The 24668-nt window shown below is 39.1% G+C and overlaps 1 protein-coding gene across 3 annotated transcripts in view; it reads left to right on the top strand.

Annotated features, from left to right (window-relative positions):
• The window catches only part of NRP1 (neuropilin 1), a 112565-nt gene that overhangs the window by 47084 nt on the left and 40813 nt on the right, over positions 1-24668 (top strand). For all 3 annotated transcript variants that reach the window (XM_026842318.1, XM_026842319.1, XM_026842317.1), the window contains exons 4-6: positions 3718-3945; positions 11035-11190; positions 13910-14076. In XM_026842318.1, coding sequence (XP_026698119.1) covers positions 3718-3945; positions 11035-11190; positions 13910-14076 — 551 coding nt within the window. The remainder of the gene's footprint in view (positions 1-3717; positions 3946-11034; positions 11191-13909; positions 14077-24668) is intronic.

The following is a 24668-nucleotide window of genomic DNA, read 5'->3' as shown; positions in this document are numbered from 1 at the left end:
ACACCTAAACCAGAGCCAGACTTTCAGCTGTGTTCAGCACATGCGCTTGGTGGCAGCTGTACTGTTAATGAGGAGAAGCACGGTAGTAAAGTCTCGTTCTATTGCATGCTATTGCTGCTCTGCACAGTGCTAATTGGGGCCACAGACCTCTTGTTCACCATCTTCCCTGTCTGTAAATCCACTCTTGGCTCCCAGAAATTCTTGTGGTGACCTTCAGGGTCACATTTTTTGAAAGAACTCAGCATCCAAATGACACCAAGCTTTCCTGAAAAAATATCTCTATTTATTTTGGTGTCTTTAGGAGGTTAAACTCTTGAAACTGTGTCCTGAAGTTTCTCAGTGCTTATATATACAGTACCATCTTTCACAAAGAACAAGGCTGAAACTCAAGAAGTAGTGAAAGAATGATCTGTGAAACAATCTATTTTAGCAACTGAGCGTTTTCAAGAAAAAAGCTTTTATTTATTTCCTAATAGTGTAGTAACAACTCAGAGCTCTGACAGGAACGTTGTGTTTATTTCCGTGTGTGGTCATTTACATCTCTCAATGATATACATTAACCATGTTAAGATGGCATTATGAATGTGATTTTACACACACAGAAGTCAAGAAACTCAAAATTATGGCTCCCAGAGCAACTTTAACTCTGGTTCATTCCACATAAACTGTATATTAAGGCAGGAAAGTTATCACCAGGTACAGTGTTAGAAAATGCTGTGTGTACACAAAGGATACAAGTTATAGTTGCTGTGGGAACACAGCCCTTTTTAACTTTTGAGTTAATGCATATACGCTATTCCAAATTTATATTTTAGTATCTGTACCAAATAAAGCTGACAAGTTCACCCTGTTACGCAGGTGAAGCTCAATTGCTCACACCAGACTAATACGCTTCATTTTAGCATATTCACAATTTAGCTCACCATTTCTCGAATGCGAGAAGTATTAAAATGATCCCAGGCTCAAGGTCCTGTGGTGCTGAGCTCAAGGGTGAGCTGCATTCCCAGTACACAGTTTATTTTTGGCCATTATTCCTGTGGGAGCATCCTTAGTTTTTTAAAAGAATAACTGCATTACGATACCTGTATCTTAAGCTGAATTCTAAACCTTAAAATGTTGCATGCCGTGGAAATTGTAAGGAGAGACCAGTACACATGGTGACTATGATAAATGTAGTATGGGCTTTGAGAGTAAGAACTGCCTTTACTTCTCATCCAGCTCCTTAGCCAGAAAGACACCGAAGAAGTTGAACACCAGACTAAAACAAGAAATCCATATTGCCCAACTTTTAGCCCACCTGAAATGTTGATAATTTTTGCTTTGGCAGCCAGCCTATCTTAGGATGGATGAGTGGCCTGTTCACTAGGAGAGGATCTACATGGTTCACATTCAACATTCCTAACTTTAGTTGACTAAATTTATGGTGTAAAAGACAGTGTCAACCAAGAAGGCAAATGATTTTCTGACTCAGTGACACCTACAGAGAGCAAATTAAATTATCCCCAGTGTCAATTCTTTTTCTTTGCTTTCTCTGTTGCCTCCTCTCTTCCTTTCCTTCATATCTCTTTCTTTATTTCATACACATACACACATGTAGTTTCTCCACCTCAGAAGTATCTATTCTGTCAGGTCTCTGCTAGAACCCTTTCTGTCAGTTTTCAGTGAAGATCACCCCATGAATTTCCTCGTACCCTCAGTGTTGATTTAATTCCTGAAGCTTCTTTACAGTGCCAATAAAGGGTCAAAATCTGTGGAGGGCATTTTAGTGAGGCAGCTCTTCTGAAAACAGTTTTTGTTTCTTGCACCAGATTGACTTGAACATGTTTAAAATAAAGCAAGCTGGTATTGAGATACCATGTGTGAGTATAAGGAGCCTCACGATTGTGCGCTCACAGAGACAGGATCTGGCTGTATTTAATAAAGCAATAATGATCCTGGCTTACGTTTTATATTGCATCTTTTATTGGATTCCAAGAGGAGTACAGAGCACTTTATGCTATGAATGGCATAGCAAAGCTATTTTATCCTGCAACAGCAGCTACTGGTGGGAGTGAGGAGCAACAATCAGAATATAACCCTCCCATACACGACAAGGAGACAAGGGAATGACAGGGAGAGAAGAGAAATATCCAACTAATGTGTAAGGGGGCAATTTAATTATAGGCAAAATGTAATTTCCCAAATTGGAATGGGTCAGGTTACGTGAGCATTAATATCTACATCTTCCAAAAGATGCCATGAAGTGTTCTGAATATTGATGTGATAGCTCAAGCATTTCCTATCAGTGTCTGCTGAAGGACAAAAATACCTGAACTGAGTAAATTCATTCAGACCTCTCTCTTGCATGCTGAATTTAGTTGGGAGGTAGCCAAATCTGTGGGGGGTAATATGTTTGGCACATTCACAAGGGAAACATTTTCTATGGTGAAATAAGAGTATTCATATATGCAACAAGCCAGACTGTTTTCCCTCATTGATCTGTGTTAAGCATTGGAAATCCTCTAAGGCTTCTGATGCTGGGCATCCTCATCCAAATTGAAACCTCGCACACACTCATCCTCCAGCACAGACCTGCCTGTTGCAACCAGACTGTGTTGCCTGTGTCCTTCCTCTACTCCAGGTCCAAAGACCTTCACCTGAGTCATCTTACTCAAACACCCCAGGTCATCTGCTATCCAACAATGCCCCAAATCCTGTAAATCACTTTCCATTAAGTTTGGAGTGTCAGAAGTCAGAGAGGGGTACCTGTGCTGACCTTGTGGGAGGATGTGTGGGCAGTGCCTGCAGCTGACTTCTGAGCACACCTGCAGATGTGGGATCCACAGAGAGGATTCCTGAGGGACCTCAATAAAGGAGAAAAGCAATCTGTCAGCAAGAAAGGGACTCCAGTTTTAGTCCCCTCTATTCACGAAGGCAAATCCAGTGATCTGGCCTTTTATACCCTTGCATCTTTATTGCCACTTTCCTGCTCCACCAAGAGCACTGTTTGGAGCATCCCATTATGCCATGGTGGGGACATTGGAGAACGCTGGTGTGTCAACACTGACATTAGGTGACTTTTAGCAACACTGCCTGTAATCACACAGTTTATCATGCCTGCACTAACAGCAACATTTTACTGGTGCACCTGTGTCAACACCACTCAGAATGAGTCACTCACCCTTGGTACATGTACGAATTACCTTTCACATTTAGTTTGTCAAGGAGGCATAGGTCACATCTGGCAGAGTTACTGAGTCAGTGCTCCAGGAATCTGAAACCACTACTCCCTCTACTGAATTCACTCACCCGCTTTCGTAAAAAATTCTATTTCACCAATAAAAGCCTGTCAGCCATAAGATTTAAAGATTTGAGCTTGAAGGGACTATAATTATTTCTCTAGGGCTCTGTCGAGATTTCTGCAGCTTACACTTTCATTGTTCCCACATGACTTTGTATTTGTCATAATTTTTTCTAGAGCTGGTACAAGTTTTCATATTGTTCCGTACAAATTGAAAATTGGAGATCCGACAGTATACGTGAATTGTGCTTTAAAACCTGACTATCGATAATAGGAACAAGCTGGCTGAATGATTAATGCAGCGATTAAAATGAGGTGTTTCATTGAAAAGCCACCTTTGCTGCTGGAGAGACAATACAGCCTAATTTGTTTTCCAGCTAACTACTTTGCTTAGTAGCATAGTGTTAACCCGAATGATTTTTCTCTTTCTCTTGCAGGACCTGAATGTTCCAGAAACTTTACTTCTTCAAGTGGAGTGATAAAGTCCCCTGGATTCCCCGAAAAATATCCTAATAGCCTTGAATGCACTTATATTATCTTTGCACCAAAGATGTCAGAGATTATACTGGAATTTGAAAGCTTTGAGCTAGAACCTGATTCAAATACTCCAGGGGGAGCATTCTGTCGCTATGACCGATTGGAAATCTGGGATGGATTCCCTGATGGTAAGAGAAAAATGGACTGTGATATGCACAACCATTATTCTGTAGTGGGCTGCAGAAGGCATATTCTCATTTTCTTAAATGTCATCATGCCTGATTTATGTGAAACGAGTTGAATTAAAGAGAAATGGGGAAAATGCTCTGTAAATTCATTCAGTAAAGCATACCACAGTGTGAATGTTTTTTTTAATTAAATATGTTTAATTTTGAACAGTTGGCTTGGGGGAAGCCTCTGTTTTTAGAGGGAATATGTGGTGGGCCTCCTACACTAAAATAAATTAAATATGAAGCCTTTATGAAGCCTTATAATGGGTCCCCAAACTTTCACAGCTAACACATGAGTATTGTCCAGAAGTTTCCAACAACTTGCGCAAACTGGACTTCAGGTACTAACCCTCCAGCTTATGCAGGAATGGGGTTACAGACCAGCTGTCAAAGAAGATAATTTCTTTGCCAGAGAAAACATGGTATCCATACAGTTGAAATCACAGTGACTAAATGATTACCCAGGTCAGTAAACAGTCATTGAGTTATTCATTCAGGTGGCTTTGGTGACTGGGCACTGCAGGGTTCCTCTGTTATAGTGCTCTCTCTTCCAGCAGTATAAGCAAATCCGAAGGTTTTATCTTTATTTGTTAATTTATAATCTCTGATTAGCTGGGCACATGTGTCAGGGTGGGTGTACTGGGTACCCTTCTGGAACTTACTTCTCTGCCATCTCAGTAATTTTCCACTTAGCTGTTGACCACACTTGACCTTGTGCAAATTCACTAAGTACATAGCTAGATATTAGCTAAGCCTAGAGCCAGTGAGGCCCGATTTCACCCTCCACCCTCATATCCCTGTTTTACACTGGGACTGATGTACAAAATTTCTCTGTTTTTTTCATATATGGCAATAGGTCCACAAGATCAAGTCCCCTGTAAGTAGGGCAGCCATGTACCAGTTCTTCAAGGACCCCAGCTTGACAGATTGTGGCTCCAACCTAAAAGGGACTGTTCAAGCTGAATGCCTAACCTTTAGGATGCCTAAACGCCTATACGAATTGTGCAAACAGCTATGTAAAACTGATTGTGATGCCATTTTCACTGTTTCTGTCTGTGGCATAAGCTGATAGAAGCATCTTGAAGCTGTCCTTTTTTTCTTAATTTTGTAACTTGTAGCAAAATTCAACCACTGGAGATTTATACTGTTTGTGTTGGGCACTAATTACAGCTATTTCAACTGGTGTGATAACCCATATTAGCAGATTTTTTTTTTCTTTTATGAATAGCAGTGGCAGTTTCTACAAGCTGCTAATCCTACATTAATATTTCATTTAAATGAAAACATATAACTTAAGGAACATATTTTAATAAGACATTTAAACTTCCCTGTTTTCCTAAATAAATCTGAATATAATTTTAATTAAAGCTTTTATTGATGCTGCAGCCAATAGGTACGTGCTTTTAAATGTATATTTGTTTTTCCTTTCTCTTTTATGTTTAATGGGTTTATCATGGCTCTTTTCAATCCACTCCAATAAATAGTGAAGAAAGATCCATAACAGTAGCTGAAAGACTATTTAGTATTTAATGCCTCAGTTAGGAAAACAGTATTGTAACACTGCAATAATGATGTCTGGAACATTTAATAATAGGTTTATTTGTATGTAGGCCAAATCTGTCCAAGCTGAATTCCTGCAGAACTTGCATTTAAACTGACATGTGAAAAGATGATCCAATCAATCAATTTATGTGTAATATTAGCAAAAATAAATGCATTATTGTTAGTGTCAGAGGGTTTCAAAGTGGTAATTTCCTGGTTCAAGAAAGTGATTGAGCCATACTGAAGAGCAATTAACAACAGACATTATTAACCTTCCAATTCACTCACAAACTGCCTAAACCCAAAATGATCCCCACATCCAATAAGGATGTTTAGATGTTTGTAAATATTCAGCTGCACTTGTAGATTCAAAAGAAATGTTTTCTTAGATACAAACTGTTCAAGGTTGCAGCAGTTATAGAGAAATATTTGCTGCATCATTTCACTGTAGGACAATCCCTATCCAGCAGTCAGTCTCTCTTATTTAACCTAACTTACACTACAAAGGCAGGAGAATGTGATTGCTTCTCTATAAATGCATCACAGGATGAATCCCTGGGAGGGAGAAGAGCTATTTCAACCTAAGAGCAAAGCTGACACGGGAAACCACTGGTATGACCTGGCCATAAACTGAAGATAGAGATTAAAAATTTCTAGATATGAAAAGAAAAAAAAAAAAAAAAATGCAAACCAAACCAAACCAAACCAAACCAAACAAAAACAAAAAAAAAAAAGGTGGTCCCTGGCCTGTTCTATTTGGTGATATAGACATAGCCATAAAAAAGGAAGCTGCGTTGCTGCTCACATGCCCAGTTGTGTTAGAGGTCAGTGCTGCCCTTGCACTACACTGATATAAACATGAAGTAGAAGGATTTTTTAAATGTTTGGAAAAAATTTATATCCTTCAGTTCAAATCCCCTGCTCCACGTTTGCTGGGATGATGGCAGTGGTTTAGTAGGACACAGAGAACAGTTAGTTGTGGCGACAACCCAGACAGAATTAGATAGACAGCCCCCTGGACAAGCTGTTCTCACCCAGCTCTGGAAACTAGGTGTCAGTGTTTGAGCCAGGCACTGTCAGTCCCTCCATTCTCAGAAGAGAACTGCACCCTACTCTGACCTGTCTCAGACATCTACTTTATGGTGCAGTTAATTGATCTCTGGAGGTTCTTATCTCATGTGACTGTACTGGGAGCTATGGCTCACTCAGACATAAACTTTAGATACCTAAGTTCAATCAGATGAAACCCAACAGAAGTGAAAAATCTTTTCACTGTAGAATTTGACCAGCTACAGTCACTAGACATTGGCAGGAAATTAATTTTTTGTTTTCTACAGTTGTGATTTTTTTTCCCTTCCTCTCTTAAAAGAGCAAAAAAAAAAAAAGAGAAATGTTGTCTTAAACAAATTTTCACCGTGATGTTTAAAAGGATATGTCAAAATCAGTATGCTTCCATTTACATTTGGCTTCTATGTAACTGCCATTTTTTTTTATGGAAAACAGTTTTCTGATAGACAATTTGCCAGAAACTATAACAGTCATTCACAAAGACATTAATCCTCAGCCTACCTGGTTGTCCTTTTATTGGATTGAATCTGTCAAGTGCTGAGTACTTGCGTCTGCATTCTGCAAAACATGTGCTTATCTTTGAATCATGTGAGCAGTTACATTGACTTCAAAAAGAATTCACCAAGGACACTTACGATTCTGAAGTTAAACACTGGTGTAAGTGGGTTCAGGAGGGGAATGACAGGCATTCGGGCATGCCTCAAAAATGGCATTTTGTTTCTGCGTAACTGCATACCAAGGAGATCCTTTGGTCTGTTCTTTAAAGCAAAGCAGTAAATGAAACAAACCCTGTTGGGGAATATTTGGCAACTACAGGTTCACGTTGCAAACATTGTGCATAAAAGGGACCATGATTTGAAGGATATAACAGGTGGAGTTAGAGCAGGAGAGTGAGTAGATCGCAGAATAGAAATATGTGATTTTGCATGAATAAACTGGACACCTAAAATATCTTTGCCCAAGGCACAAATATACCTCAGCCAGCCTTGACTGAGAACAGTCTGTTGATGACTTTGAAGAAAAAAAGCCCACTCAAAACAAGAACTAGCTTAATTGATAAATTGCACATATTCATCATGCAGCTCTCTTTGAAGCTCTGTAGACTGTCTACTATGGGCTTAAAAGTAATTTAAAGTTTACATATGGTTTGAGAACCACAGGCTAAGCATTGCTGCTTCGGTCAATACCACGAGCGCTTCCACTGAATTAGAGAGCAAAACAGAATGCTTTACTTCAGTCATTAACATCAGTGCAAATGAAGGTTGCTATTAATCTAAGTGAGTTTCTCTTCTGTTGTGGTTCCTTTCTACACTCTTGTGAGAAGCTATTAAGATACAAGAGTATACACAAGCTCAGTGTAGGTGACTACTGGATTGTGAGGATGAGATTCATTTTTCAGTTCTTTTCTCTTTAGCATCCTAAATTGTATGCAAATTTTTTGTCAATAACAATCATACTGCTGTGAAAATACTATCCACAGCACACAAGCATACTTTTAAAGACCAGTTTTAAAATTCAGTCAAATGGCTAGTTAACATTTCTTTTAATATTTTGGAAGTCTGATATACCATTTTTCCTTGCTTGTGTTTTGTTGGTTTTTTTAACTGAGTTACAAAAGCTAAGATTTCAACTGGATAGGCAAGTGTGTATTTCAATAAGTCTCAACATTTCATGATACGGATCCTCTTTGTCCAGAAGGGCAAACAGTAGAAAAGAAAGAAGAATTAGTAAGGATAAAGCTTCTGTCTGGTCTGAAACCACCAGCCATATTCTGTATGTACCATACTCAGATCTGTAAACCTTTAACATACATATTAAAGAATAATCAAGGATTCATTCGAGTTCTAGAATGGGACTCTGCATTTTGGGAAAAACAAGTTTCTTAGTTGCCCCTCCATCTTTTATCCTGAAAGTTAGTCAGTTTTCCACTATGTCATATTACACCAGTGGAAAGAGGGGCCAGGGTCCCAGAAATAGCTACAGCATGGACAGTCAAATGAAGTAGCTGGCTCACCGAAATGCCTTTGTTATGTGGGTAATGTAGAAGTGTCCTTGAGTGAGGACATTTCCAAGTGACTCATATTTGGAGTAGGCCTTCCTTGGAGATGCTGACAAAGTGACATGATGGCCTACAAGGTAGAGGCTGCAAAGATCTTTCTGGGCCTAATGCCTTTTCAGCACCTGCCGCCCTAAAATTCCCATTAGGAGCTGTATATGGTCTCTTAATGGAAGCCCATCTCAGTTCATAAGGAAAGATCAGCAAGATGGTAAAAATAAAGCAGACAGCAGTATCATTCTCTGAATGATTCCCCACACAGCATTTAGTTGATGTGGTGACACCTGAAACATTTGATAATTTATTGTCATTCAAAAGTTTTCAAGACTTGGATGGAAGAAAACTTTGTATTAGCTATTTATGTAAGAAGAATAAGAATCTCTAGTTCATCCTGTTCTGCTCAGATCAATACTGCATTAGCTCAGTAGGCTAAAGTTTACATGTTGTGCAAAAAAACTCAATACCTCTTTGTGTTATATTCTGCGAGTTTTTGGCTCTTGCATCTACATAGCTAGCAAAGGGAATAGTACTGTGATAACAGGGCCAATCTGTAGAAGACTGAAATGCAGAATCACTAAATATGTCTTAAAAATTATAAAACAGTGAGTCATGAGGAATCTTAAAGCCTGTCTGCTTTAAACAAAGTTCTCTTCTGTTTGTCATTTCAAAGCAGCTTCCCTACAGGAAATGGGAGGAGGGAGGCTTAGAGTGCCATAACATGGTGGCCTTATCCTCATTTTTTTGCAGTTCAGAGCAACATCAGCAGCTATAATGTTGAAAGCCATCGCAGGAAAGAACAGGATTAGAGCTGTTTGCACACAGAAAATAAAAAAGAAAAGCAAAAAAAAAACCCACCTGCAGCGATCGGAGTGGGGACATTATTTTGTGGTTTTAAAAAGCCACTAATGATAACAGTGTAAAACAACTTTCTCACTCCAAATAATAAAACTGCAAAGCTTTAATAATTTGTAGGATGAGGAAGAATTCAACTGTATCCTCTATAGGGTGTTTCATTCTGTCAGTACTTCATTGAACAACCCTGGTGGAAAAGGGTTGAACTGGCAGGTATTTTAAATGCCATGGGATTGCCAAGGCAACTGAAGACTAACTATGGCCAGAATATGGATAGAAAAGCACATGCTGGCAGCAAGAGCTATAACATCTGAGCTCCCTCTTTCTGGCAACTCTAGGGCCTTACAGAAATGTGTAGCTTACATAATAAAGTTATTCCAAGCTGGAACTGTTTTACTTGTTGGAAAATGCCAATAAATGACTAGAAAATTATGTTAGCTGAGGATTTTCTTTGAACTGTGAATAATTAGGATATATAAACATTTTATATTTTAAACTGAAAGTGAAATGGACTTCCTAGAGAAATGACAAGGTGTTAATTTAGACCTGGAAAGCCAGTGGTGTAAGCATTAGAATGACATTTTGTGATTATTTTCATGATTGACTCCACGGATGGGCTTTAACATTATCTTTTCTTATTGTTTGTAAGCACAGATGTACCACTATTCAACAGCCTAGGGACCTATCTGTAGGGAATGCTCAAGTGCTAGAAGGCCACATATGTTGGTTGTGAATTGAGTAGCTTAATTAAGGAAAAAGATTATCTCACTGCACAGGAAATCCAGAAAAATATCATAAACTGGTTTATACATTATTAACACTAAGAGAGATCATGTATGTGTGTATGAGTGTGTGTTCTGTGACATGGAGATATACTTAAGAAATCCTTGCTCTTTTGAAAGGTTTAAGATTTTCTTCTTTAATTCTTTCATAGTATTCTTTAATATTGAGCATATGGCCAAAAGATCTATGAGGCTGTGCTGAAAGCCTAAATAGGAGGGCATAAAGAGTCACTGGTCATAGCCTCCATAAGAGTGCAAAAATGTTTTTCTAAGTTTGCTGTAAAATGAACAGATTATCTGCAGTATTGAGCATAAAACCTGGAAGGTGCTGTTTGAACTTCTGTTCCCAGAGCATCTTGTAGACTGGGTGGGCAAATCAGGGTGTTCAGATGTCCTTGTCATAAATAGGTGCTTCAGTCACACTTCAGAAGGTACTTGGTGTTTTGTGCATGTAATTTTGTGCATTGTTGCCCCCTCTGCACATTTTAAAGTACACATTTTGAAATCCTGGTTCTTTACATTTTCAGAGGTTTATGGAGTGCTATCTGGAACATTTTAAAAGTAAGATTACTAGGGTAGGATAAGCAATTTATTGTTCATTGCTATGTTATTGATGAGATTGTGATTTTGCAATGTTGTAGAGGTTCAGTATTTCCTGCTGAGGGACTCTCTTTCAGAGGCTATTGTAGTGGCATCTATTGTTGTAGTAGAACTGGTAGTTTACTATTATATCCTGTTTCTTTGCAGTTGGCCCACACGTAGGCCGTTATTGTGGGCAGAACAACCCAGGACGTGTCCGATCTTCAACAGGGATTCTTTCAATGGTATTTTACACCGACAGTGCAATAGCAAAAGAGGGATTCTCAGCAAACTACAGCGTGTCACAGAGCAGCGTATCAGAAGGTCAGTATTTATCTATCCTGCAGAGCTTCTTGGAACATATTCTCTGTTATGTCTCTTGCACACCAGGTGTTGCATGAAACTTTAAAGAAACCTTAAATAAATAAGATGGTGGGGAAGTGTTGGTTCTGGTTTGCCTTTTTTTTTTTTCTTTTTTTTTTTTTTTAAGAACAGCTGCCCTTTGAAAAAGCAGTGCAAGTAGCAGATTTCTCCTTACAGTTTTATTCTGCAGTATTGCCAGGAAGTTGGGATAATTATTATGAAAAACTGTGCTGACCAAGGAAACGCAGGAATGCAGAGCAGTTAAACACTTGCATTAAAACAATGAAACATGAACAATGAATGCACTATCCAAAGCCTTCTTTTATTACATGGAATAAGCTTTGATGATTGATTTCTTGAACAAAAAGAACCTATTTAATATATGTGCTCTTGTTAAACCATTTCATAAGCTATCTAAGCTTTGTTCTCTGTCTTGTTTTTTTTTCCCAGTTGCCTCATTTTCATGCTTAGCCCTTGGACAGAGAATGAAACTAAGTGAGGGAGACACAGGAGAATACAGGCTGTGTTACACCATGTCCTTGCAGATTTCTTTGCTTTGCTCAGTGATAAAACACACACTTTAAATCAAACTCTCATCTCTGTGACTGAGTTTTAAGCAGATTCACCCAGATTTTATGTACTTGTTTAGTCATAAAAGGAACAAAAGAAAAATGACTAAACTGAAATTATCCTCGTTATTCCCCACCTCTCCTCTGCCCCTTGCCTCTTTAATAGCTTTCTTGTACATGAATAACCAGGAAGAGGGACATACCCAGCCTCTGTGGATGGGAAGCATCCTTCTCCATCTCTCTCAGATTGTACCTCCAGCTGGTTTGGCTTCAACTTATGTAGGTGCTGCTCCTACCTCTTCATTAGCTATCACAGGCAGCTTGGGTCCCCAAGTTTCATTTCCTCCACAGTCATCCTCTCTGAGCTGTAGAGGCATCATTACGCTAGAGCCAGAATTAATACTACCTGCTATGCTGGGATACCTTCAGTTCTTAAACACAGGACAACAGAACAGGAAAAGTTAGTGTGTGTGAAAACCCTTTTTGATGATAAGAGGAAACATTTTCTAGGATGCAGGCTTAGACAGCAGAGTGATTCCTCTCACTTAATTTGAGTCACCCTTGCTCTTTGAGTTGTCAATACAGAGAGGGTCACCTCCAGAGTTACAACTCAGCCTACTTATCTCAGATATGTGAGATGTCCCCAGGAGGTACAGGGAAAGACCACATGTCTAGACCTAGACACCTACTTTTCAGATATTTTAATGCAACTGCCAGCTAGCATGTCTTGTGTTCTTTCTAGTGGCTTATAACTCTCCTTCTGATTCCAAGCAGAAGTTAATTTACTTAGAATCTAACCCTAATGTAATTCAGCTTCAGTACTTCACCCAAGACCTCTAATACACTGGAGCAACATAGAAATGGGGGAAAGGGTGGTACGCCCTGGGAAAGGCAGTTTGGCAACGTTTGATAATTCTATTATGGCGCACCCTAATTACAACTCTATAAAGCACCCTGATAGCATTTCTGAGAAGAAGTTTTTGGTTTCCAGGTAAAAGATTAAAACTTCTTTTTTTTTTTTTTTTTTTTTTTTTTTGTTAATTGAAAAATCAGAACTCTGCTTATTAAAAGCTCATTTTTCCAACTCACTGACTTTGAAACCTCTAGCTCAGCACCCACCTCTCTGTTAGAGCTATGTCAGCTCCAGAGAAGGTGTGATAAAAAGAAGTGTGTACCCAAATGTCAGGGCCTCTGCTTCACACACTGGTATTTTACCTTAAACTGTTAATGAAGAAATGAATCATATTTATATACTATGAAGTCCCTGAACAGAAGCATAGCCACATGTTATTTTCTCATGCCCTTGCAATAGGGTTGATAAACTTATGACAGCGAGGTACATGAGCAGCTGAGTCTGAGGATCCACCTACTGTCACCATCCGCTCCTGCTTCACTGGGGGTTGGAGCCTTTCTTTTTGAAGAGAGAATAATTTAGTCTCCATATTCTATCAGCCTGTGAACTCATTATAGCGACTAGGGTGTCAAATGATTTAAAATTATCTAGGTAATTTTTGTGTCAACAAAAAGGGATTGGATGGAGACAAATCCACTCATTTAAAATAGAGCATGTTACAGAAGAGGTAATAATTCCCTTAGGTCAGTAATCTTCTGACCTGGATTCAAATTCTGTTGATCTGTTTCTTTCCAGTGTTCAGGATCCACAGAAAATGGCTAGAATTTTAATACTTTTTATACTGCAGTAAATAGTTTTAAAATAAAATTATTTTATACAGTCATCTGGTTTGTCTTTCCTCGCTTTATGCATAATTATGAGTTGAACATACGTTGTTTTATATTATGAATCCACAGAAATGCCTGTGCTACCCTAGAAAAGAGAATTCTATTGTCCTATATTGAAATGGCTACAATGCTGGGCTAAAAATATTTGTATAGCATTATTATTGCAGGAATTGCCATGGCAACTCGAATGACAGTATTAAGAATGAGACCATAAGTCCAATACTGCCTCACTTAAAGTTGCTAAAGAATTCAAAGTCACATAAAAATAAATTCTTTAGATATTCATATTCAAAGCAGGAAAGCGTTCTCATTATTCAAAGTCTAGATCAAAAAGCTGACCATAATAATGATGGTAATTTATTTTTCTTCAGATTTCCAGTGCATGGAACCACTAGGTATGGAATCAGGAGAAATTCACTCTGATCAAATCACTGTCTCCTCCCAGTACAGCGCTATCTGGTCTTCAGAAAGATCCCGGCTAAATTACCCTGAGAATGGATGGACCCCAGGGGAAGATTCTATCAGAGAATGGATACAGGTAAAAAGATAACATTTTAAAGATATTATTAATAATACTCTGTGGAGTTTATTTAATGTGGAGAATGCAAAAGAAAGAAAAAAAAACACAGTATAGTACTTCTACGTAATCTAAGAATCATTGCAAGTGAATAGCTCACATTCTCTATTAGACACACAAAAAATGCCTGACTCCCAAAGGTATAAAAAAAGAAAAGGTCAGGAAGATTAATTCTTCTGCTTCCCACATCTATTGTTTTTTCAGTCTTCTGGGCACAAATAACAGAGATTTTGGTTTAGTGGAAAAGTCAATATTAGTTTAACATGCACTTAAAGTGGAATGTCCCAGTAAGCTGAGCATGTGCTATGTCTCTAGCTGATTGCAGTTAAGCATTAATATGGCATGGTGTTTTCATGCACTCAGATTTCACCTCAGAAGACCTATGTCCCTTCTAGAATATGTTTCACATGAAATTAGTTTGGTGGTCTCTGTCTAGTGGCTATTCTTCCACATCCTTAAACACAACATTCATTAGCAAGATTGGCTGCCTCAGCTTTGCTTTGTTAATACAGGAGAAATCGTGCAAACATTTGTTGCCACAAAAAGACTCACTTGCCTTCAGTCAGTCTTCTTGGGCTTGTTTGCTATTTGTTATCAGGTCCATAGCTTAATGGCACATGATTCCTGGACAAGTTAAATTTCTTCATAGGAATTACTATATACAAATAATCTATACTAGCAGGCAAGTATTAATATCATCAGGTGAAAATAAATTGTCTTAATTGCATGTTGACTTACACTTCTTAGTTGTAAATTAGATCCTATTTTTGTTGGCAAAAGCTAAGAAAAAGACTTGAGCATATTAGATCAATATTACTGATATTGAAAACTTGTTCATATAGCTGAAACATTCCTCCTGCTTCTGTTGTTTCTATAGGAAATTACTAACTGACATATAAAAACAATGCCTTATTAGACGTCAATATGAATGTTCACATTGGTGTTTCCTGTGAGGTTTGCTGTCTGCAAGAAAGCTTAAAAACATGTTGAGCTGTAGTTAGTAAAGGGAAGAAAGAGGGGGAAATCTTTCATTTCTGATCCGTGTCACACAATGGGACTCTCAGGTGTCCTGCTTAGGGGCCCCAACACATCCTGAGCTCTTGGCAACTTGGTAATAGTGTATGATGGAGCTAATTAGACTTCAGAGTGGCAAAAAATATCCTGTTGATCCTTTTTCCTTACCTAGGAATAAACGTTAAAATCTCCCCATCCTTATCTAAGTGCAAAGCTTGTTATTAATCATTGCCACTTGCAATCCATGGAATGCACATGGAATAGGGGTGGAATGCATCAGAATCAAATTCCATCTGTTTCATCTGGCCAGAGGGCCGCCACTTTTTCTTTATTCCCTTCTTTTCTGCTGTCACTTACACATTTATGACTGGATAATCAAAACAAGAGAGCTAGTCAAATCTCATTCATGTGTTCTGTGTGCTTATTAACTTTATTAAGTTATGATGACTACGTACATATACATATAGCTTAATCCTTTCACTTAGAACTAGATCTTTCTCAGAAGTTTCAAAGGACTTTTTTTAACCATTAACTTTTTTAATAACAAACATGTAACAGAACCCAAGCTACTCTTGGGTTTATGCTTAAAACAGCTCAGGGTACTTCAGGCCTCATGCCTCAATTTCTCAGCCTCCTTTGTCTTCTGTCATAAACCAGGGTGCTCAGGGGCTGAAACAACCACTGAGTGCAATTTTTAGCATCTTTACGCTGCCTCCAGCTACCACATCAGCCAAGAAGTTGGTGGTTATTTGTATGCTGTACTGCTCACACCAAAGCTCACACCTACTTCACCCAGTCCCTGGTTTGGAAAAGGCAGCATGAACCATTTCTCTGACCAGCCTAGCCCTAAGGCATCTCGCCCACTGCCCAGGGCCCATGCAGAGGGACTGGCACCCCCAAGCAGACTTCATGACAGAGCAAATAGGCTATAGCCACCGTGCCGTCACTGCAGAGCTGGGTCTTGTTTCTAAGACTGAGCCTACAAAGTCTTGCTTGAAGATTCATTGCATTGAATAGGTGTGCTTAACACATGTTGCAGAAGAACTGTTAATCCTTTCTACCACTCAACCTACTCAGCAGAAGCAACCGAGCTAGTTTGGAGATTGAGTATGCCATCCCCTGGCGTTTCACAAGGTGCAACAGTTCAACTCATCTTTGGTTCTGTTTGTGTCAGGAGAAAGTTAATTCTTATACTTATTTATTATGGTTTAATTCAATACTAACATTGCTAATTCAAACTTCCAAATGTGTTCTAAATGTTTTCCTGTTAAACTTAATTGACAATCTTAAGGCAGGTGCTAAGTGCATCAGACAGCTCAATAGCAGGGTCCTTGCACATGTGAACCGCCATCTTCCACAAAGGCTTGATGCCATTGGCAGTAAGCACATCTTGCGAGTTTGCATCTGGATAAAATATTGAAATCCTGTGTTTTCTCTGTACAAATATCCCCAGGAACAGATGTTCATCCCCATAAGAGTTTACAGACAACCAAGCAAGGACATGCAACTAATAAAATACTCTGAAATTACTTGTTTAAAAAAAAATCATCATATTTTATAAAATGAGGAAGACACTTGTGTATGCAGGACTGAGGTCACTGTCCTGTTTTGTTCTGTATGCTATTGTAAACTAGTCATTTATGTGAAGTATTTGCTTTTGTGCAGTACAGCATAAATGTATTTTTCTTGCACAGTGCAAGAACTCTAGAAAATATTCAACAGCAAAAAACAGTCTGAAGGATACAGCAATGCTGAAGTTGGAACTTTTAAAGTGAAAATTTCAGCCTATATGCCCTTGTCTGGGAGACAAAGATTTTGTGCGTATCAGTATTCATTAATCTTTTCACGATTGCAGGTTTCCATACCTGCACGCACACGGCAGCTGGTTAAGGAGTGATGTTTGCTTTCAAACTGTTAATATGCATATGCAACTATGACATATATATGAGATATGTACAATCATACATGGGCAAAGCAGCTTGAAAATTCGGCTCCAAATTCTAATTTCCTTAGTGTATAATTTTTTTTGTATAGGGAAAATATAGTTCTCCTTTCCCTTCCTTTTACCCCTCCCTTCAAGGTTAATGTTTTTGCTAAGACAAAAGAAACAGAAACCCTCAGTTAAGTATCAGCAAAAGGAGATTGGTATCTACAGAGGACGTCTAGAGGGCATGCGATATGATTGTCTCCTTTGAGGTGTTGACGTCTTTTGGACCATTTCACTGCAAAGAATTAGGAAAATAGTGTTGGCTTGTTGTTAGTAATGGATTTGCATGAATTCCATCTGTGGACGTGGAACCCATTCTTTGATGGAAAAACTAGATTGCTCCTTTGTGGCTTACAAGGTACAAACTCCAGAGTTCATCTGAGTGCTGCCTGTTTACCGGGCTCTGCTAACTGAAAGCTGTCTGTCCATTCCTTTCCTTATTTATTCTGAAATCAATGTCAAACCTTAGATTTAAAATCTGCACAGTACTTTCTCCATTTTATTTTTACACTCAAACACACTTTTTAAAATTGCTTGACTAACTTGAGATTTGGAGTGACTCCATAATCAGAAACAGAGTCACTCCAGATTGAATTTCTTCTTTAAAAACACATTAATAAAGTCTGTGGATTTTCTAATATGAATGGAATAAAGATATGCATGAGGCAAGGACTGCCAAAAATAAGCATGAAGTCAGTTTACTGTCATATGGGATGTTATTAGCTCCTCAAACCTAAGCTCAGCCTACTTGTTTATTACACTTACATTTCACACACTTGACTGCCCTTCGGTGTGAAATAGCGTAATTTAAAATAAAAAATAAAAACAGCCCTTAATTTAATCAAGAGCAGGGATCTGCCGTTGCAACATAAGTCATTGTCCCTCATTAACGTATCCTTTCCCAGGAAAAATGGTATAGTGTTTCCATTTCTGTAATCTGAACAACAAACATGTTAATAGGTATCAATTACCAGCCAGTTTCAGTACTCAGAACCAGTAAGAAGGCTAGTGCAAGGGCTTCACATCTGGTTTTAGTGAAACTGTTCCTGTCTGTGGTATTTAAAATTTAAAGAACTCCTGTTATTGTGCAATTGGGAATCCTAAGGGAGTACAATGTTAATGAAATCCATAACGTGCAGGGATTTTATGATTACATTTTCAAGGCATTCCTTCAAAAGGGACGACTGATTTCTGCCATGGCAGCAGTAATTGTGTTTTTACAGAGTAGATTTAATGTTTGCCTTTAAGAACAGCAGTTTCGTTTACACTCATCTGAAAAAGTAACATGCAAAATCTTTATATTTAGGGAACTTTTTGCATCTTATTTTTGAAGCCTTTGAGCAGGACCCATGGGCTGCTCAATTCCTTACGCCTTGGGGACACCCTGATGAGTGGTGGCCAGCAGCCCCCCAGGGCAGCACAGGCGCAGGAGATGTTCCAGGAGGGGTGCCTGGCTGGATAGGTGCCGTCAGCTAAAGGCACTTGAGACCCACGTGTGTGTGGTTTTGAAGGGAGACTGATTGCCTATTACCAGGGTCACTGGGAACCTGTGCTATCATCAATCCTTATAATGGTGTGGGTTTTCAAACCCGCAAGGAACAACACCTTCTGGGTACTTTTACTGCAGAATCTGTATGTTTTCTATCAAAATGTTTCTTCTAATGCATATAACACAAATCTTTACACTCCCGCCAAGCTGGATGATGGCTTCTGGGTGGCACAATTTTTCTCTTATCCTGTAACACTGAGAAAGACCTCCAGCTTGCCCAGAAAGCAAAGCGTGTTTGTTAATACCACAAGATCCTCAGTTCATATTGTGGATGGGGTTGGACAAAACCATAAATCCAGCTTTAAGAATCCTAGTATCAGGTCAAAACTTTGCAGCCATAATCCAAAAAGCACTACTCTGGTATAACCACACTCTGTCAGTTCAAATTTGTTCAAAAAAAGTTGAACAGGGAGTTAACATAAATAGACTCTCTGCTCTGGATTGGGTATTATCTGTCATTCTGCAGCTGACATAGTATGCTAAAATGACCTCTTTATTGTGTGTTCTGGCTAATATGACGTAAATGGTTAATCTAGCCCAAATTTGTACTGCTGGGTTTCTCAGCAGGGCCCAGATCTGGTTATCACATAGAAACGGCTGGAGTCAGAGGTTGGCACAGGGAGCAGTTCTGGTCACTCCCTCTGGCCCTTGCCTGACCATCTTCACCTTGTCCCCCACCCATTCCTTTGGCACCTACAACCCTTACAGAGTAATTCTCTAGACTGGTCAGCCCTAGAAATATGAGCTAATCTGGCACAAAATTCTCCCTATGCATCTTGCAGCATTTAGGGACCTGGAGAAAGGCCAGAGAGGTAAGAATAGGCCTCCTCAAAAAGCAACCTGGGAGATCCCCCTCGCCTCCACTGATTGAAATATCAGTTGTTTATTTAACACTAACTCTCCCATGCAAGGAAAATATACTTCCATTGATTTAAAACACTTCTATGTATACACTACTTCACCAGAATGAGAAGGGACCTCTGAGGTGGAATTTTCCTTCCACATTTGTCTTCATTCCTTTACATTTGCAGTAACCTACGTTCTTCATTATTTGCTCCTTTGTAAGTGAAACCCAGGAGCATGCATCACTGATGTGAACTGGTATATAGATTAGTACAGATTTATTCCCGTAACACTTCTGAAAATAATTGCCGTTCATCATTTGGTGTCTTGACCTTTCATCTGTCTCATAGCTTATTTCCTTATCAGGTATTCACTTGAAAATATAGTCAGTCTTTATATGTGCTGCTGCACAGCACATTTGTTTCATTAACAGATTTATTCTTATATCAGGCAACTGTTTAGGTTGACTTTACCAAGCAAGCTTATCTAAATATTTCACATGAAAGCTCAAGGAAGTGCAAGTCAACAATGCCTGTTATTTTTATTATTTCTGTTTCTTTTGGAGTTTGATATTGCAGTGAAGTCCATCATATTACCACACAGAATAACATGCAACCTGGGAAACCTCAGCCTCCCAGTTCTCCTAGCCTTTGAAGGACTGCCTGAGAGCTGAAGTTCAGAGGCTTTGTGGCAGGGCTTGCCCATCATTAGGGAGCATACTGACATGAAAGCACAAAAACTGTCAGTCCTTTGTCTTCTCTACCACTTTAGAATACAAGTCATGTATTTGGTTCATGTCATTTTACAGTTCATAACTGCACTCCCAAAATTACAAAACGCACAGTTAGCTTTGTGTAGAAAAGCGTTACAGTTATCTTACGGTCTTAACATGCTTTGCACATGGGCAAAGAATGACAAAAGAATATTCCTTTCTGGAAATCACAGCCAGTACAGACTATGACACAGCGTAGAACTGGGGTTAATTGACCCAGCAGGATACATTCGTACCTTTATTTACTGTGACATGGGAATAAATGGCAGAGTTTCACAAAGGCAAGTACTGAAATTAGACAAGAGGGAGAGGGAGAAATAAAAGGGCCCTACGAAGTATGAAGGTTTTTTTGATTATTCAAAGTGCTTTAAGAGCTATTTTAGTACCAGAAAGTTCCCAGCCATAGATTTATCACTCTGGGGAGGCTGAAGAGATGCTCGGAGAACTGTGGAAAACCACTGGCAGCCTTATTGCTCCAGAAGTGCAGGTGCAAAATGCCGTTTAGAAGAAAATCCTCTCTACCTCCCTCTGACATGTTTCAGCATCAACCCCAATACAGAGGGGAGTCCTGCGTGGCTTTGAGCGATCCTGCATGCAACATATGGAGGAGCAGCAGAAGCAGAGCCCCTCCGAGCCTCCACTACCAGCCTAATCATTATAATAGTTTCAGTTCTTTCAGGGGATCCATTATGCAGAGATCTGAGTAGTTTGTATATAACTCTGTAATTACTTATGCATCCACTTCCCAGTCCAGCCCTACATCCCCTCAACGGCTGCAAGACAGATGGCCCTTTAGAGCTGAGATAGCGAATTAAAAATGTGTCCAGCAAAAGCACTGATTCAGCATCTACTGAAATAATTTTGTAAATTTATCTCACTTTCACTAGTTGGTTCCAGGAGGGAAAGAAATTAAAACCTCTAAATATGTTTTTAAACTAAATACCACAGGTTTTTTTAAGTCACAACTTTTTCTTCTACTTTCTTTCACAGAAATTAAAGCCACTTTAAAAACTGCGCAAAATTATGCTTCTCTCTCTTTCTTTTTCTTCCATTCACCAGGTTCACATGTTTGGCTTGACTCAAAACATTTGTTATTGTTTTCTGGTTTTCAAACTGCCATCAAGCCAAAAAAAATCAGTTGTTTGTGCCATTCTGCTTGGTAGGGGAGTTCTCTCCCAGATGGCTTGCAGACCCCATGGGGGCTGAGGCAGCCTTGCCCACCCAGCTACCAGGCACTGCAGCACATCTGCTCCACCGCAGCCAGGACTTTCTGCAGATGTGAAACAAGCTATCTCAGAAGGAGATTTTTCTGAGTCCAGCAGAAATAAATTAATCTACAAGACCAGGCAGGTGTCAAACTGCGGGTGAGGTAGAGCTCAAGGCTAGAAGTTAAGTGACTAAGGGTAGTGGCTAGAAACACAGCCTTGGGTAGGAACGCACAGCTGAGGCATGTTACAATAAGCGGAGTTGTTACTGAGCTAAAGGTCTCTGTTCTCATGGGGCCAGCCCTTGGTTGCAGATGATAGGTGTGCTGCTGAGTGCTTCGCAGAGACGATTGTGCATTTTTATTCACTCTTTCCACACCTGCACAGTAGTATAAAGCTGAAGAGTTCATGAGTCCTGTGGGTCCTTCCCCATTCCAGCATCCGTGCTCCAGATTTTCTGTTGCTGAGCTATTACTTGCCTCTCCTGTCCTTGTGTCATCCTGATTTTCTGTCCCAGTTTAATTCTGTTCTGCCCATTAGGTGACATTTTCACAGCAGTAGCAAAATAGGTAAAGTGGAAGGATAAATGAGATTTCTTCCAATTGGTAAATACCTGCCCTTCAGGAAGCAATTTTTCTTCTTCTCACAAAAAAAAAGAAAACAAGGAAAGGGGGGGAAAAAAAAAAAAAAAAAAAGAAAGGTATATTTCAACAAGGAAATACTTCCATTTTTGCTTTACATCTAATGTTTTAATTCAAGATTTAAAAAAGGCATCAGAGTAAACTCCATAGCTGTCTGGTAAACAAAACCTACTAGCAGAGAAAACACAGTTGACCAAACATTAAGCTGAGGTTTGGTTCCTCTGTTTTCAGGAATAACTGGCTTCTCATCAGAGAAGCAGTGTTTACACATAACATCCACCAACCAGCTGTACCTATGTAGTCTGGTTTTTCTCTTCATTGCAGCCTCCTGTGTTGAACACTTTGGGCCAAACTCGTTTGTGGTGTTGATCCTCTGAAGCTGCTAAAAAGATTGATTTGTCCTATCATGTATAAAACCAGGATGTATTTTAACTGGCCGTGTTTAGGTTATAGATTAATGTACTATTGACTAAGGTGGCTTTCAGCCTTAACAGAGACAGGATCAGGCTCTTCCATTGCACATCATATTAAATACAAGCTATGGGCTGACAAGCTGACATAGCACAGAATAATTTTTAAATGCTCTTATCAGACCATAAAAATTAACTGTCTGTAGGAGTGTTCCCCCCTTTCACGATATGCTTAAATAAGAAAATACATCCTGTGTTTATTTTAAAAAGCCACAGCACTTAAAAATCAATAGCTTTGCTCTTTACATAGCTGAAGGTAGAGCAACTTTAAGAAAAGCAGGGTGGAGGTAAACAAACCAGGCACCATTAACTGGCCAAAGAAACCCTGGAAATGAGATTCCATGGCCAGAGTTTTGAGCAGTCTTTGTTAGAGAACAGAGCTGGGGGCAGCCAGTCTCCCTGGTTTGCTTTAGTACCGGGAGAAGTTATCTTGGTAGTCACTGGCCTGCACCATCCCTCCTGCTGTCCCACTTCCTCCTCCAGCACGGGACAAGAGCACCATTCGCAACAGCAGGTCTTCCAAATCGCAGCCTCAGAAGTAATTAATCTATACGTGTGTATTTCCTCAGAGCTGTGAGGGACATACCAAGGCAAAAGCAAAATGACCTTTGCATGTACAGTCTTTGTCTTTCTTTTTGCACCACACATTTACAGTACCCTCACTACACCACCTAACTGCAGCTACCTGACATTCTTCTAGAAGGTAGCAGAAACTCATATTTTAAAAAAAGCAGTGACTTGCTTGGTGACCCAGTAGTAAATTAAAATCATCATACACAATGTGTATGAAATAGAAAATCGAATTTTGGTGCAACAAAACTGACAGTTCCATTTAACAGAGAATAAATTAATGCAGAATTCTGTGGTTGACTGACTGATTTAAAGAGACTGTGACGATTTTCCAAGATGAGAAAGCTGATCACAGGAAAATACATATATTTCTGTGTGACACAGGTTATACACCTATTCCAAGAGCCAGTGAAATTAGGCTTAAAAAGTATTAAATCTTAGACACTGGCACTTTTTCCTCATTTTGTTGCTATTTTTAACAGAAAATCCAAAGTCTGAACTTTCAAAAATATCTAAGTGTAGCAAATTCCAGTGATTTCAGTGGAACTTGCATTGAACACAGTATTTGCAGTGCCAGATCTATGTACACCATCAAGGTGTGCCGTCTGAGACAGCAGACGTTTAATTCTGCATAGTCTATCATCCCCTCACCAGCTTCCTACCCAATTAGCGTAGGTATGCTACGAAACAGGAAGAAGCAGAGGTTATTTCTGTGTGTTTACACATGTGTAATATTGTACTTACATTCAAAATACCAAAATGTATTAGAAATCAAGCCCTTCTGCCTGTACACTCTGATGTTAACAGGACAGCAGCTGGCAAGGAAAAAAAAAAAAAAAAAAAGCTACAGAAGAACTTAAAAGGCACAATTCAAGGTTTTCCACCCAAAGCCCCGTTTTTCACATGTGAAGCACTCTGATAGAGAAGCTTTAGATTACTTGTTTGTCATTTGTGCATTAGTTGCTCAGTACATTTAGGGGAAAAAAAGTCCTACAATTATGTCCTTCTCTCAGAAAAGAGTGGTTCTGCAAGTATTGCTATAGAGTTTCCCTTTTCTATAGTTTCTAAACACAAACTGGGGAAGGTTACATTCAAACTGCACTAAATAGTTGTCTTCATTCCAGATCAGAGGATTAAGCTCAGGTTTAAAATTAAATGTAAATTACAAATAAGTATTCAGAAAACGTTAATTAAAAGTATTACGTTCCTGACTCATTTATTGCTCAGCAAGGGTTCCTAAGTATCTTAGCTGGAGAAAGGGGCCATTCACATTCCTCCTTTTTTGACCAAGTCATTGTACATGTCTTAGGTTATCCATTTGCAAGTTAATGTAGTGCCAAAGCAAAGGTTTTAATTTTAAAGAAGTAATATTTCACAGCAAGATATGATCCTGCAAGATGTAAACCAATCTTTTTCTAAAGCACTGGGAGTTAATCAGCCTTTCTCTTCATTGCTAGAGAGAGGGTTCGAATGGCATAAGATGCTGATTACTTAGACCCAGA

This window comes from Athene cunicularia (genome assembly GCF_003259725.1).
Source record: "Athene cunicularia isolate RWA chromosome 2 unlocalized genomic scaffold, athCun1 chr2_part1, whole genome shotgun sequence".
In the NCBI taxonomy this organism is placed as follows: domain Eukaryota; kingdom Metazoa; phylum Chordata; class Aves; order Strigiformes; family Strigidae; genus Athene; species Athene cunicularia.
This window is presented reverse-complemented; position numbering and strand designations above follow the sequence as displayed.